The sequence below is a fragment of the Anas platyrhynchos genome, chromosome 25 (genome assembly GCF_047663525.1).
Source record: "Anas platyrhynchos isolate ZD024472 breed Pekin duck chromosome 25, IASCAAS_PekinDuck_T2T, whole genome shotgun sequence".
In the NCBI taxonomy this organism is placed as follows: Eukaryota; Metazoa; Chordata; class Aves; order Anseriformes; family Anatidae; genus Anas; species Anas platyrhynchos.
Genome location: NC_092611.1, coordinates 667,309 through 683,731, shown reverse-complemented (window position 1 = coordinate 683,731; position 16,423 = coordinate 667,309). Strand labels below are relative to the sequence as shown.

At 45.8% G+C, this 16,423-nt stretch overlaps 1 protein-coding gene across 1 annotated transcript; it reads left to right on the top strand.

The window, feature by feature from the left end:
• Window positions 1-4,443: 4,443 nt before the first annotated feature.
• LOC139999415 (cysteine protease ATG4A-like) lies at window positions 4,444-15,795 on the top strand. The gene is made up of 12 exons (XM_072027580.1): window positions 4,444-4,454; window positions 6,704-6,801; window positions 7,265-7,363; window positions 8,157-8,258; window positions 8,814-8,886; window positions 10,219-10,298; window positions 10,837-11,024; window positions 11,134-11,212; window positions 12,102-12,247; window positions 13,297-13,353; window positions 14,506-14,617; window positions 14,889-15,795. The coding sequence occupies exons 1-12, from the start codon at window positions 4,444-4,446 to the stop codon at window positions 14,951-14,953; spliced, it is 1,110 nt and encodes a 369-aa protein (XP_071883681.1). The 3' UTR covers window positions 14,954-15,795.
• Window positions 15,796-16,423: the final 628 nt, after the last annotated feature.

The following is a 16,423-nucleotide window of genomic DNA, read 5'->3' as shown; positions in this document are numbered from 1 at the left end:
GGCGATGGCTCAACAAGTATCGTGACGGGCAAAGCAGACTCAGCAGAGTGACCCTCAGGGTCCCTCCCTGCCCCTGCTCCCCGTGGGGTCCCTCCCATGGGATGCCGCCCTTCCCCAGCTGATCCCACACGGGCTGCCCACAGGCAGCAGCTCCTCAAGCACTGCTCCCACACGGCTCCGTCCCACGGGCTCCATCCATCCATCCATCCCCCAGGAGCAAACTGCTCCAGCACGGGTCCCCCACGGCTGGGCGGCAGCTCCCCCCAGCCCCCCTGCTCCTGCGGGGGCTCCTCTCCATGGCTGCAGCTGCGGCCCGGGGCCTGCTCCTGCGGGGGCTCTCCACAGGCCGCAGCCTCCTCCAGGCCACAGCCACCTGCTCCACCGGGGGCTCCTCCACCCACAGGGGGGCAGCAGCGTGGAGATCTGCTCCATGGGGGACCCATGGGTGCAGGGGGACAGCCTGCTCCACCAGGGGCCTCTCCCTGCACAGCCCGCAGGGGAACTGCTGCTGTGAGCCTGGAGCACCTCCTGCCTCCTGCTGCACTCACCTTGGGGGCTGCAGGGCTGCTTCTCACTCCTTGCTCTACCAGCTTCTGTTGTGCAGCAGTATTTCCCCCTTCTTACATCTGCTCTCCCAGAGGTGCAAACAACATCGCTTATTGGCTCAGCTCTGGCAAGCGCCGGGGCCCTTTTGGAGCTATCTGGAGCTGGCTGTTGTCTGGACTGTTCTCACAGACGCCATCCCTGCAGGCCCCTGCTACCAAACGTAAATCCGATCGAAGTGTATGCAGCAATTACAAAGCCGCTGTGCTTTGGGCTGTCACGATCCTTCTGCAAGTGCAGGGGAGGTGCAGGGTTGCTTTGCATTTCCAAAAGGAGGAAGAAAGCCTCCAACCCCACTGGACCTCAGCCACTTGCAGGATCCAAGCAACGCTCCCCACCTTCAGTTATCTCCCTCCCATGCACACAGTGGGAGCAAGGTTGAACAAGCACATTTTTGAAAATGTTTATCTTAATGAAGAATAAAAGAAGTCTACAACACCCAATCCCTCTGTGCACCCAAGGCAAAAATCGTGGACTATTCTGCCTCAACACTATTTTCAGACCCAATTTGTCAAGTCATCTAGCAGAGGATTTCTCTCTTGTTCACTCACTAGCTTAGTAGAGCACCAGTTTACATAGGTGCTGGAGCAGATTCCTCAACCATCTGAAGGGACTTGATCCCAGAAAAGTTCAAAACTGCAGATGACTCATGATTTTGTGGTGAAGCATCTATTAAATGAGAGCTGTTCCGCTTAGGGCACAGTGAGACAATGTGAGAAGAACCCTGTATCTCACTGATTGAGGCTTTATAACTCTACAGAATTGTCAGTCAACAATAAATGGAAAGTGCAGGAGATATGTTCTTTCTTCCTCCTTTCCCTGCCATACATTAGCAGAGAGATTGTGGTGGGATATAGGTTCAGAGCCTCACAGAAGAAGGATTTGAACCCAGGCTCTCCACAGTCTGCACCACTGCCTTCCTGACAGCTCTTGACTATTTTAATTAATTTTATTATTTTATTATTTTATTTTATTTTATTTTATTTTATTTTATTTTATTTTATTTTATTTTATTTTATTTTATTTTATTTTATTTTATTTTATTTTATTTTATTTTATTTTATTTATTTTATTTTATTTACTGTATTAGTATTATTCTTCTTATTTTTCTGGATGGTGTCTAAGTCTTGGGGGGGAAGAACCAACTGTGGGAGGAGGGAATGCTACTACTGTCTGTGACAGTGGTGATTTCTGGACAGTGTTAGCAACAGAGCTTCTGCAGAGAAGAGAAAATGCCAGGCAGTCTCTCTTGGTATTCCATGTACTGAGTACTGAGTGCAGTTTTGGGCTCCACAGTGTAAGAAAAAGTATAAGAACAAACCAGTGCACTGTGATAAAGAGAGTTTAATAGGGTACAAAAGGAATAAAACCAAACAAAATAAGAAATGAGAATATTGATAATTTATAATGTATCATAGAATCATAGAATCATAGAATATCCTGAGTTGGAAGGGACCCTTAAGGATCATCAAGTCCAACTCTTGACACCGCACAGGTCTACCCAAAAGTTCAGACCATGTGACTAAGTGCACGGTCCAATCTCTTCTCAAATTCAGACAGGCTCGGTGCAGTGACCACTTCCCTGGGGAGCCCGTTCCAGTGTGCAACCACCCTCTCTGTGAAGAACCCCCTCCTTATGTCAAGCCTAAATTTCCCCTGCCTCAGCTTAACCCCGTTCCCGTGGGTCCTGTCGCTGGTGTTAATGGAGAAAAGGTCTCCTGCCTCTCGACACCCCCTTACGAGTATAAAATATATAAATATTGTTTAATTAATAATATTAAATACTTATCATTTTATAATAATGAAACAATACCATACTGTACAACACAGTCAATAAAGTGGATTTCATGAAATAAATAATACAACCAGTACATTAAATAAAATTTAAAAATTTAAATTTAATAAAAATAAAACTCAGTAAATTAAATAAAATTTGAAAATTTAAATTTAATAAAAATAAAACTCAGAAATTTAAATAAAATTTAAAAATTTAAATTTAATACAAATAAAACCCAGGAAATTAAATAAAATTTAAAAATGTAAATTTAATACAAATAAAACCCATTTTTCCCGTGCCAATGCGTTCCTATCCCCATCATCACTTCCCATCCCACTGATCATTTCCTATCCCAACAACGTCCCAGTTCTGATCCCCTCGGTGTCCCAGTGCAAGAAGAGCTGCAGGCAGAGGCCTTGCTGAGTGAGCACCTAAGGAGAGGAATGTAATCCAGAAGGCAGCAAAGAAGAGCAATGCCCCGAAAGAAGAGCTAAGTCTTGTCTCTCAGCCCTTTGGTGTCCCAAGCAGCAGTTGCCATGGGCAAGCTTTCCCAGCCCAGCTGCTGCCAGCATCCCCCCAGCTTGCCATTGCCACCTTCCTGGGTGAGGCGCGCGCGCATTTGCCATTGGCATTTGCCGTTGCCCATCCCTGAGAGTGGCAAGCAGTGCGTAGGTCCAGCACGAGAGAGGGGAGAGGGCAAGCGAGAGGGGCAAGGGCTGAGGAGCGTGGCTGAAGCTGGAGCAGGTGCCTGCAGAGGTCTCTGTGCCTGCCTGCGTGCTGAGCGGGCCTGGGTGCTGCGGGGGCCGTCGAGGAGAAGCCCGAGGTCGGTCACGGGTAGCCGTAAGAGTAGGCTCTGGCGTGGTCCTTCTGCCGCTGCTCGAAGAATTGCCCGGGGCCGATCCTCATGTGGTGGGTCGCCCGCTGCCGCTCCTCCTGGGCCAGCTTCTTGAGGCGCTCCCGCTCGGGACGCTGCTGCGGCGTGATGGGCACCGACGACTCCTGCTCCTCCAGCGGTGTGGGCGCTGCGTCGCCGCCCGCCCAGGGCCCCACGCAGGGCACGTAGTCCCCGCGGGGCTGCGCCGGATGCTGCAGCGTGCGCGGCTGCGTGGGCAGAGCCGTGGGCAGTCCCCTCCAGAGCGGGGGGCTCTGGAGGGGACTGCGAGGGGGACTGGGCAGGGCTCTCCTGAGGGCTGGGAGAAGTTGAGGCCTCTTGAGGGGAGCCAAGGGAGGCTGGGGCAGGGTTCTCTTGCGGGCAGGGATGAATTCCTGCTGGGGGGGCCTTTTGGGGAGAGGCTTGGGCATGGGTCTCCTGCGGGCAGGGTCAGGGGGGCTCTGGAGGGGACTCAGGCGAGGCTTGGGCAGGGCTCTCCTGAGGGCAGTGAGGAAATCAGGGTCGGGGGGGCTCTGGACGGGAGCCTGGGGAGGCTGGGGCAGGGGTCTCTTGTGGGCAGGGAGGCAGTCAGGGTCGGGGCGCCTCTTGAGGGGAGCCAAGGGAGGCTGGGGCAGGGTTCTCCTGCAGGCAGGGATGAATTCCTGCTGGGGGGGCCTTTTGGGCAGGGCTCTCCTGAGCTGGGGCCGGGCTGCAGGCTTGAGGGGGGAGCTGAGTGGCGGCACAGCAGCTGCAGGGGGCTGCAGCGCCCGCCCAGCCTGCACCTTGTCGGGGTGCAGCCCAGGGCTTGAGGGGACCTCACCCAGCGCTCTGGTGGCTGCCAGTCCCTGTGTGCTGGGCTCCTCGATGTCCTCGCAGAGGTCGGGCAGCTGCGAGAGGAAGCGCTTGAGGACAGGACTGCTGGGGACAGCGGCGAAGGCGTCCTGGGGCTCCACGGCATCCAGGCAGCTGAGCAGCTCCTCCAAGCCGGAGCTGTCCAGGTCGGCCGGGAGCTGGTCCTGCAGGTGCTGCAGCTGCTGGCTGTCCCCTGCCAGTTGGGGAAAGGCCTCGGCGAAGGCATCGGGGCCCAGCTCCAGCAGCTCCAGGGGCTCCTCAGGCACCTCTGCAAGTGTCGCCGCTGAGGAAAAAGCAAGCCAATGCAATCCCCCAAGCATCCCCCACTGCCAGCTTTGCCATGGCCCCTGGGTGTGGGGCCACAAGCGGCCGGCTGTGCCAGCCCCAAACTCACCGTCGGGCGTCACCGTCTGCGTGCTGGCGGTCGCTGGAGCCTGGGCAGGCTCGGGGGGAGTGGGGCCGGGCAGCGGGGGCCCCTGGTCCTCGCTGAGCCCCACGGCATGCAAGCAGGGCTCCGGCAGCTGCCCCCGGCTGCTGCTGAGGGTGCGGGGCGCGGGGAGCGCCTGCCCCCGTAGCGGAGGCCCCGGGACGAGGGGTGGTGGGGGGTTGCGCTGGGCGGGGGCCTGCAACAGGCAGGTGCCTGCGGGGTGCAGGAGCTCCCCATGGAGCACGGCCCTGGGCCTCAAGCAGAGGGGAGCACCATCCTGGGGCACCAGCGTCCCCGTCCACATCAGCAGGGGCTGGGAGACACTGGGGGCACCCACAGGAGCGCTGTGGGGGAGCTGCCCCACAGCAGGGAGCTGCCCCACGGCGGCGGCGGGGAGCTGCCCAAGCTGCAGGTGGTGCCCCTGGGCTGGGAGGTGCCCCCCAGGTGGCAGCTGCACCCTGGCGGGGAGCTGCAGCACCTGCCCCTGGACCCCCGGCACCACGTGCCAGACGGTGGCCTGGGGCAGTGCGGAGGGGAGGGTGGGTACCTGGGGGGGCTGCAAGGGCAGCGCCATCGCTCCGGGGAGGGAGGGAAGCAGCCAGGCAGCCACCGTTGGCGGCACGGCTGGGACGACGAAGGGGGAGTTTTGCGTCTGCGGAAGCCGCGGAAGCCGTCTGGGGAAACCCTCTGTGGGAAAAAGGGCGCTGGGCTGAGCTCTGGGGCGCTGGGCTCACCAGCAGGGCCGCAGCCCCGGGAGGAGCGGGAGCCGGCTGCTGGACCTGCCATGGTGGCTGGAGAGTGGGGCGGTTGCTTGGGGAACGCGGGCAACGGGGGTTCCGTCCCAACGGCTGACCAGCCCCTCGCCGACATCTTGGGGAGGACTGCAGGCTTTGGAGCCAAGCAGGCTGCCCAGCGCAAGACTTGGCCATCCCCAGCAGGCTTTCCCTCCCACGCAGCACTTGCCATGCCCACGACGCTTCCACACCACCACTTGCCCGGCCCAAGGCTTGCCCAGCCCAGGACCAGCTTCTTGGCCTCAGCGGCAGTGCCCATCCTTGCCATTTCACCGCATGGCACATTCCCAGCCACCCAGACGAAATCTGCCCCATCAAGCGTTTCTTCAGCCAAAGAGACCTCGTCCCAAAGAATTTCCCTCTCTTGGAGGACTTCTCCAAGCACTTCCTTCTCCAGGGAATGGTACCCACCCCATTCAAGACTTCCCATCCCAAGGCTTTTGCTTCCCAGGGATTTCCTTCCTAGGGAACATTGCCCATTTCCTAGCCCAATGGCTTCCCACCCCAAGGAAGTCTTCCCATGCTGTAGCCCCGAAATGCCCCCAGAGGGCACCTGGCAGCTACTGGGAAGGAAATGAGCTCTGTCATGGTGAGCTAGCCGCTCAAGGCCCTGCTCTTTGGCCCAGGTGTCTGTGAGGCGGTGTTGGCAAGGAGTCCTGTTGTGAACATAAGAACATAACGTAACAGAAGAACATAAAATCACATAAGAGAGAAAAAAATATAGAATAACAGAACGCGACATAAGAACATCAAACAAAGACAACTCTCATGATGTGGTCTGATAGGATGGAGGAGAAAGCAGAAATCCAGCAATGCTGTCTTTCCTACTCCTCAAAACCAATTCCGTTGACAACTGGGAATGCTTCCAGCTGGAAAAAAATGCCAGAATGAAGTGGAGGACTCCTTGCCATCACTGTGTTTCTGGAGCACACCTCTACCTTTCTGTCCAACAGGGGGTTCTTCTTGGGAGATAATTGCCCAACATGAAAAAACACAACCAAAGCCAGAGGACCCATCTCCGCAACAAGACGATAAATAGAAAAGACATCTCTAGATGCAGACCCCAGAGCTCCAATTCACTATGTCCCACTAGTGGAAGTTATTTTTTAGGCTTTGTTTTTAAGGCCACTGGCTGCCTCCTCCCTTATGCTGCCCATTCTCCCTGTTGTCCTGTCTTCTTTCTCCTGCATTGCTTCCTTTCCTTGGTGGACCTTGCTGAGCTCTTTGATGTTTTGTTGTATATATATGTATGAAGACATAAAACTGTTAGAGAGTGTCGAAAGAAGGGCAACAAACAAGAGGGTCTCTTTTAACAGGGGGATTGAGGTTTGTGGCAAGGTTTTGGTAGCAATTTAGGGGCTGCACTGTGCTGGACACAGCAACAGACGCACCATAAGCCAAAGTCAGACAATAAGCCAAGGTGTGTTCACGTGTGGTTTACTGTGGTTTACGTATAGAAGAAAGTTTTCGCCTATTGGTGAGTATACTGCAGATTTGCTGCATTGTTCTAAATTAAATAGCAAGATAAGTGATGGCATCGTAGGCTGGGAAAATATTTCTAGAGTATTAGCGCATTTTGAGCATCATTTTAACTGTTTATGCAAACATGAAGATTATTAAAATCAGTGTTTATTTATGTCTGTATGTAAACAGGTGATCATGTTGTATAGCATGCAGTAAATGGTTTGTGAATGCTGCTTGAAGAATGAAAAGAGTAAGTCAGCTCCACAAGGAATAAATGAATTTTGTTTATTTGTGCAATGCAGAGATTAGAATTAGACCAACAGCATGGAACCAAAGTCTTGCTGTGTGCCTTTTATCTGTAGGACAGTTCATGGAGGCTTCAGCAGCCCTATCTGTTTTCTAGCACTCTGAAATGTCCTCTGTGCTGCTGCACCCAGTTGAAAGCCTGCACTGATTGTGATGAACTTTCCTAACAGGAGGCACGGGTCCTTCGTCGGACGCTGGCTGGGGATGTATGCTGCGATGCGGGCAGATGATGCTGGCCCAAGCACTGATCTGCAGACACTTAGGGAGAGGTGAGTGCTGGTCCTGAGGGAACTTTGGTATTGTCTGCAGACGCTTCTTCGTAAGTACTCCATTAAAAGCACAAACCCTGAATTTATTAGTGAGACTTTCTTTGATGCCCTGGTAACAGTTCCTAATGAATCAATTCATATTCAGCTGGGTGAAATCATCCCAGCCTGAAGCAGAGAAATAGGCATAGAAGGAGAACAAATGGGGAATCCTGTCGCCATTATTTTATAAACCTTTTAGTGTAACACCCAAGTTGAGGCCAAGGGAAAACCTGCCACCGTGGGACAGTGCTCTTACCCTTCTCTTCACTCCTCACTTGTCAGCAGCACGAGGTCCAAACCCCCCTGGTGCAAGCTCTTAAGCATGCATGTCACATCCCAGGATGCTGCCAGTGGAGTGTTTGGACTTTCTGTATGGATCTTATGTTGTTATTTAATGGGTGCTTAGAAATCCAACAAGGTCTAAACACAGCCTGTACTTTTAAATAATCTTGGAAGCTCAGAGATACTGGAATGGCTATCAACACGCAGCATGATCCGTCAGAATATGTTTGCAGTTGATGTTTTTGTTTTGTTTTATTTTCCCTATTTTTACAATCTAGCCTATGATGATAAAGGGCAGCTTGATGATAAATAACAAGCTTGGAATTCTAGGAGCTCTACACAAAATGTAAATATTCGAGATGAATTGAAATGTCTTTTAACATCTCATTACAAAGCTTTCTGCTGTCTAGACATTTGATCAGTGTAATGAAAACGTCACCATTTTTTATTCTATATCAATTTTTCCTTTCAGATTGGCAATGGGAAAAACACAAAAAACAACCAGAAGAATATCACAGAATCCTACGATGCTTTCTCGACAGGAAGGCTTGCTGTTATTCAATCCACCAGATGGGTAAGAACAAACATAAACTTTCAGGTTTTTTCCACTGAAATTTCTACTGTGTTGAATCACTAATTTGCAGTATGTTAATTCATAATTTTAAAAAGTGGATGTGAAGACAGTGTGTATGCTTATACAAAAATAAAAAGGTATGCAGATGGGCGCAAAGACTAGTAGTACAGAAACATTCCCTGAGACCTAAATAAAGCCATGTACTAGAATCTAGCTCTTGATAAACTCTGTAAGCCTTGGGTACCAGAGTCAGTAATGTTAGAATAGACAGTCTTGTAGCTTATTGCTGTAATTTGTAATAAAGGGCACTAACATTTGTTAACTTGTAATTCTCATTGTAGTTTAGAAGCCTTTTGTTTATTAAAGAAACTGGCACTCCCTAAATTTTGAAAAGAGCATAGATTGAGAAAATAATTGTTATTGCTAAGTACAGATTGCAGTTACTCTAGAATGTTTGACAGTCACGGTATTTACTGTATATTGTTCCCACATTCTTTATGGTCTCGTTTTTCTTTGATTTTGTGTACGTGTGTCTTTTTTTCACTATGAAAACAGCACAGGTGGGTGTTGGAGAGGGGAAGTCAATTGGAGAATGGTTTGGACCAAATACAGTTGCTCAAGTACTAAAGTAAGTGAGATCATACCAGTCTCATTCAGAACGTACTCCCCTGGGGCAGCCAAGACAAGGCCCAGGCAGAGTTTTGAAGGCTGCATCTCCCCCTGTCCCACAGTCAGGAATGTACTTGCCATCTATTTACAAGTGCAGCATGGAATGTCATGCCACAGCTCGGTGTGCAGGTACTGAGTTGGGAATGGGTGACCTCTAAATTTTAATAAAGGAAGAGCTTGAGGAGAAGAAACTGCAGGAAAGTCTCCTGCTATGCCGTCTGCATGCCCTCACCAGTCACACCACAGATGTATATTCCTTTCTGCACAGTGGCACAGCTCTGGCAGGTCGAGAGTGCCACCGTGTAGGTCGGAGTGGTGGTGTGAAACATCAGAGAGAAGCCATCTCGGCTGAGGAGGGAACTGAGCTGCAATTCCTCCCTTTCTGAGCAGCAGTTCTGCCAGCAAGGCTACTGGATAAAGATGGGCAGCTCCTCATAGTCTGGGAGCCACACTGAAAGGAACTGAGGCTGCTCAGTTCTCCAGGGGTACGTGGAGGTGTCTTACCTCAGGCAGGGGCTAGGCTACAGGTCCTGCGAGCTCAGCAGCAAGTCTTTGACACCCTGGAACAGGCACATGATCTGAAGAGGGAGGGGAGCTGAAGCATGCCCTGGACTCCAGATCTTTCATGGCCAAGTTTTTCATGGTGAAACGCTCACCCCCATTTCTTTCTGGCTTATTTGAAACAGCTAATTCTGCCAGTGCAGCTTAAGAGCGTAGCTCCCTTCCCCAAAGGTTTGGATTTTGCAGAAGTGGACATAAAACTGTGTGCTGCTGTCTCCCACTGAAGTTTTGGTGCCCCAAACCCTTAGCTGATTTAGCTTTTAACGCCCCATTTCTGCTGTGCACGCAGGCTCAGGCAGAAGTAATTCCACTGAATTCAGTGGAATTTCTTAAGCAAAAAGTAATCTGCAAAACTGGCATAGGAATTTTTTTCTTTTCCAGATGAGAAAAGACACAACTGGGCAAGAACCCATTGCAGAGACTGTCGAGTGCAATAAAAAGTAATAAACTTGATGTAGTTGGACTGTTACTGTCACTGCACTTAGCAGTAAGACAAAACAGTTTGCACATGGTGCAGCGCATATGTTTTTCCTGGTACCACTCAGTACCTATTTTTCTAAAGATATTAAACATTTAATGTTTAAAGTTTTCTTTTTCTTACATGGAGACTTTAAAAAATGCAGAAAGGATGTTTTTTCTTAAGAAAAAAAAAAAAATAAATGGTTCTGAGTGTAAAGCTACCCTTTTGATCCAACTAGTTTATATTAATTAGTACCTTAATGTTTTCTAGGAAGCTTGCTTTATTTGATGAATGGAATTCATTAGCAGTTTATGTATCTATGGGCAATACGGTGGTCATTGAAGACATCAGTAAGTGACACCTCATCAGTTTTCTGGTAACAGTTTCTGATTTGACTCCATTTGCCAGCATGTATCTAAACATGAACAAATACTTGGGGGGCCATGGCTTTGTCTTGCAAGGGTAAGAAGAGGGAAGAAGGACATACAAACTCAGTTGTGTTTTTTTGATCCCTGATGCCAACTTCGTGCTCACATCACTGGATGTGAAGAGCTCCTTGAAGAATTTCTACTGTCATCATTGCTGCCATTTCATTTCTCTGGCGTTTTATAGGCAAAGCTTGACACTATTAATAACATTAATAGGACATGTCACTGCAGTCTTAAATTGTCATCCCCCAATCATTGATCTAACGTCTCACTTGGACGTGCCAGCACATACTGTCTGCTAGAATCACTTCTACTAAATAGCTGTAATTGCCATGCCCGGCTCGTTTTGTCTTGGGTGCCCTATAAAGATCCCAGGCAAACTAGCTTAATTCACTACTGAGAGGAAGATCTGCTTTGTGTTCCTCTGTGCGTTGACTGATTTCTAGTTTTATTCCCGCAGAAAAAATGTGCTGGTGCCCTCCTCAGAGCAGCAGCGCGTCCCACAGCAGTGCACATTTGCACAGAAGTGCTCTTGGCCGAAGCAAGAAGGCAGGAGGACTCTGCACAGGCTGGAAAGCCCTCTTGCTTATTATACCTCTACGACTAGGGATAAATCACATAAATCCCGTATATATTGATGCATTTAAAGTAAGGTTTTCTTTCAATTCATTGCTCGTTACTGTCAAATAAGTTTGGGTATCTGTGATGTCAGTAAAGAAATGAATTACAATTTCCTTTATTCCTTTTGAACTCCTAGGAATGCTTTAAGATGCCACAGTCTTTGGGAGCATTAGGAGGGAAACCAAAGAATGCCTATTATTTCATAGGATTTTTAGGTAAGGAAAAAAGAAACTTATTCCAAATGTGCAGATGATCAAAAGAGAACATTTTTTGAAGGGGAAATAGTAAGGGGTCTAAGCGTGAACCTCTAGAAGTAAAGAAAGATGAGAATAGAATAAAATAAATGAAGAAGCATATCTAAAAGAGTTTAGAAACAGTATGAGATGATCCTTAACAGGAGCAGAAAGTTAACAGCAAAGCTAGGTGTAAAAATAAGTGATGACATCAACAAGAGCAGCATACTAAGAATAGCTGATAGCATTTGACAAGTGTATTGGTCAAATGTCACTTTTATTTTCTTGTATTTCAAAACTGTTTCTGATGGCAGTATCTTTTTCACCTTTTGCATACCTTCTGTTATTAAGTATTGCTCTAATTAATTTAAAATGCATTCCTTCAGATTTCACCCCACTTTGGGCCAAAATTTTGCAACCCTATTTTGTCCTTTTGTAAAACCTAACCTGTTTTAGTTAGGCTTTTTTGTTCCAATTTCTGAATGAATGCCTAATGGGATTACAGATTGCATCTGTGAACATCCTGTACCTTTTAATCTGTCAAATGTTAGTGTTTACAACACTTGAGATTAAAAAAAAAAATAAATAAAAAATAAAAGTACTGGATCTCACATGGAAAAATAAAAGTATGTGACAAAGATAGAACATAACCAACCAAAAAATTACAGTAATAGGTGACAATAGGAAGTTATACTAAATACCCTGTGGGAAACGCTGTGTCTAAACCTTCCGATTCTCTTAAAGAATCCCTAGCTGGAAAGTCTAGATTATACTGACTGCAATGGCAATCTAATTTCTATTTTACAGTTCTGGACCAAGTGCTTATTAATGTCACTTGCTTATTTTTAACATACGGCTTTTACCCATCCAGGCAATGAGCTGATCTATCTGGACCCTCACACCACTCAAAGCTTTGTAGATTCAGAAGAAAATGGCACGGTTGACGATGAGAGTTTCCACTGCCAGGAAGCCCCACATAGAATGAAGATCATGAATTTGGACCCTTCAGTAGCTTTAGTAAGTGTCAGGAAATCTTGAATGCATGTACTTTATCTCAAAGTAATGTCTCTCTACATTGGTAAGGGCAGCAATGCATCTCCTTGAACAGAACCAAGATCACAAAGCTGTCTTCTGTGATCAACACATAGTAGTTTGTACATAACTACATCGAGAATCTTAGGGCAAGTGGGGAGCTGTCTGTACTGTAGGAGCTCGCTTTGTTTTCTTTACTGAGCAGCTTTTACTTCTTTCAAGAGGCATTATAATGGTCAGAGCAAGGAACTGAAACAGGTTTACGGGTTTTATTCTATCACTACTTTAGGTTTGGTCACCTGTAGACAAGTTACTTAAACTTACTTTCTATCATAAGTTGAAACTGTTTAAGTGGAATTATTGTATTTCACCCCAAATTACAAATACAAATGTATTATTTGTAATTCACCCAAAATGTCATGGGGGTAGTGTGGTATTTGAAAAAATTGGATCTGATCCCATGCCAGTATCCTGTGATTGGGTGATTGGCAGTTGTCACCAGTGGGATGTGTTTCTAAAGCTTTAAACAATCTGTAAAGATACCGGTATCTGTCATTCATTCACATACCTGTTTTTTAATACTGCTGCTTTTTAGAAAGTTTTTTTGTTTTGTTTTGTTTTAATACTTAACTACGTAACTGTGCAAAATGTGGCATGATGCAACGAGACAGACAAAATCATAATGAAGAGCAAATATTTTCAGTATAGATACCAGAATGGAAATGTTCCTTAGGTGGTCCATCATCTACAAGTTTTCAGCTTCTGCTGATACCTGGACTGTAGGAACTGGGTGGCGCTCCATGGAGGAGCACACAGGAGCTGCTGCTATTTTTTGCTTGACTATTTCGTTAGGGGTTTGCAGGGCCTTGTTCTCCCCGTGGGTTCTCTCCCTAGAGCTGCCACATATTTGGAGTCTTATATCTACTGATCGTACAGGGCATTACTGTATCAGAGGTCAAACCGCCTTACCTGCTGGTACCACATACCTACCATCAGCAAAGGTAAAACTCTGTGTGTTTGTTTTTTCCCCTAAGGGCTTCTTTTGCAAAGAAGAATGTGATTTTGATAACCGGTGTAGTCTTGTACAAAAGGTAAGAGTGGGAACTTAGCATCTCGATTTGTTCTTTATAAAGTCTGGTTTTTATTGTTTGTTTTTTGTAAAATTTTCCTTTGCATTTTCCTTTGTATACAAATTGTATGAGCCATGGAGAAGAATGCATTAAAGCATCAGGGTAAGGCAATACTACTAAATTGCTAATTGGAAATTGTTCAGCACTTTACCAGCCACAAACCCTGCCAGTTGGAAAATGGGTGTAAACATCCACACTTGAAGGTGTTACTGGGTGACACTTGCTTTTAACTTCTAATTCTCACTAAATGACTAAGGTTTAACCGCCATATTGTAGTGATGTATCAATGATTTGCTTCCTGATCCTTTTTTATTGTTTGACATAATAGATTGCGTGTTCTAATTATGACTGTTAGTCCCTGCTATCTTAAAGATCTGATTCTGTAAGTGCTGCAGGCCTCTAGCTCCTGCTGATCTAGGGAGAACAGAAGGTGCTGGCTGCCACAGGAAACAGACTTGAGGATGTTTCTGCATGCAGCTGTTAAGCTAAGCACCAGACGTCTGAATGTAAAGTACCATCAACCTCTAAGGGCATTTATTTAAAAAAAAAAAAAATCATCTAAGGAAAACAGTTTGTAAATAACTGAAATACAGGACAGAAGGTAACTTCTCTTTGAAGAGGAATAGCGTTTGGCTTCAGGAACACCTTTTTTCCTGACCAAAACCTGTCCTTCAAAATCTGATGCGTTTTTTTTTTTTTTTTTCCCCCTTTGGAGGAGCTGATAGATCTGTCTTTTGTGCTATTGATCAACAGAAAACTTGAGGAGAGTTCTATGCAAGCAACTTTCTTTTAAAAAGCAGAAAATATTGTACATTCCTAGTGTGCTTGCTACATGTAAACAAAATTACAGGTTTGCAGATATCAAAGCTGATATCAAAAGATGATAAGACTGATAATTTGTAGTACAGTTCAAGAGATCTGTCTTCCAGATGTGTTTTAACTAGGGATGTATTACAGAGACCATGGTGCTTGGATTTCACAGTATGTCTGTATAAAGACTTTTTTTTCCTGATGGACATGCGTAATTAAAAAACACTTTCAATTAAGCAGACGCATTTTGTGTTTGAAGCGTCTCCCGAGCCAGCTTTTAAAATGAAAGCATTCTGTCCTCAGGAGATTCTAAAGCAGCAGAGTCTACGGATGTTTGAGCTGGTCCAGAAGCACCCGCCACACTGGCCTCCTTTCATACCTCCAACAAAACCAGAAGTGACAACCACAGGAGCAGGTAAGGCACCGATTAAAAGCCTAATTGTGCAATGTTATGTTCCTCGTTAGCAAATAAAAGAATAATCACAGGTAGAATAACTATCCTTTGTGAGTGTCAAGCAATATATAGCAGGCATGTATCCAAACAAGCCATACAATTGCTAGCACAGATTTTTTTTTTTCACTCTTACAAAGTACTTTTCTGGAATGCGTCTTTCAAAGTTGTTTTTTTAAGTGAACAAAATCAGGCATGTCTTTAGAAGCATTTTTTTCTTTATCTTTTTTTACAGAACTCATTGAATCTACTGACAAGCTATTTGAATTGGAAGAAGAATCTGAAATCCTGAGTGTGTGAAGGAAACTGTGGTGACTCTTCTGAGTGTTGAATATATTGGTAATATTATTGCATTGACTTAAACAGCCATGTTAGCCCCGAAGTGCCTGAAATTATGGATAACAGAGCACAGAAATCTAGTAGCATCCAAAACTCCAAGGGCAGTTTAACACACAAGCTTCCCCGGATGGAATGGCAGTAAGAGCTCTTGTGATAAGATGCTTAAAGGGAATCTCTTTTTAACGTACCTTACCTGGAGACAAACGGGCCTTTGAGATTAAGGCAAAAATACATGTATCACTGGGCACCATGTTTGGAGAAAGGGATAACCCAAATGGATATTTCTTGCTCTCATATAATAATGCAATAGTTTAGTTCTTCAAGCAAAACAGTCTTCAGTTAAGGAGGATGTTTACTTCTGTTCCCTCCTGTGGGCTGCGTCATAGGAAAAATACATTGTCTTGTTTAAAAGATTGACTGGATCAGGAGAAAATTGTTTCCTTGTTAAATATTTTAACATGTATTTGAGCAACCAGACTTTATTACAAAAATGTTTCTGTAAAAGGAACTATGTCTAATGGACACATTTTGCAATAGCCTTCCTGTTTCTGGGAGACCTCAAGAGGAACAGGAGCCTCAAATAGTTGATACAGATCACAACCACTGTTATAGTTATGGTATATTTCACCTTGACCTTAAAATTCAAATGATTAAAACTTAGGTTATTTCTTTCCGAGTTAAAACGAGTCAAAGGTGGTTTAACTGTACCTTATTTATTTTAGAATAGATTTACACAAGTTTCTCTGTTACAGCACTTTATCTGTGCATCTAATAAATTTCTTAAGCTTTTCTTAGGTTGTATGCTGCTATGTTTGGTTAATTTGTGTGAACTAAATATAAACCAGGTGATCTTAAAACTTAATATAGAAGCGTACACAGATTACTGAATTGTTGCTTTTTGACTTCTTGCCTTTTGAAATCTGTTTTGGTAGAAGTGCCTTAACCCTACAGGTTTATCAGAACAGCCTGGGCAGTTTTATTTCTAAGGCAGAGAATCTCTCTCTAGCAGCCGTAAGAAAAACAGTTCAGAATAAAGAAAGGCAAAGATTTTTAATCCATGCTGAAGTTCCTTTTCACTACCAGACAGTCCCCCTTGTGGTCATGTTGTCATGCTAGTGTAATGAACATGAACTGCAGACTTTCATCTTCACCAATAAATGACAACATAGAGAAATACCGAATATTGTCTCCTCTAACTTGCACCTCTCGATCAGGGCCACTGTTTTTTCAAACAAAAGAGTTAACGAGATCCTATTGCATCTTGTTTAATGTTTATTAACTACAGTTTGGAAACCACAAACGTAGAAAAAAAATATCATTTCCTTATTTTATTAAAACATATATAAAACATATATAAAACATATATAAAACATATATAATATATATATATAACACATATTGTGTTGTAAAGCCCACAATTCCATACCAATG

What these genes read in the sequence shown, in the direction of transcription:
- LOC139999415 (XM_072027580.1), top strand. An exon ending in TATATATTGATGCATTTAAA is followed by an intron (nt 11,025 to 11,133) that starts GTAAGGTTTTCT and finishes TTGAACTCCTAG; the next exon opens with GAATGCTTTAAGATGCCACA. An exon ending in TTATTTCATAGGATTTTTAG is followed by an intron (nt 11,213 to 12,101) that starts GTAAGGAAAAAA and finishes TTACCCATCCAG; the next exon opens with GCAATGAGCTGATCTATCTG.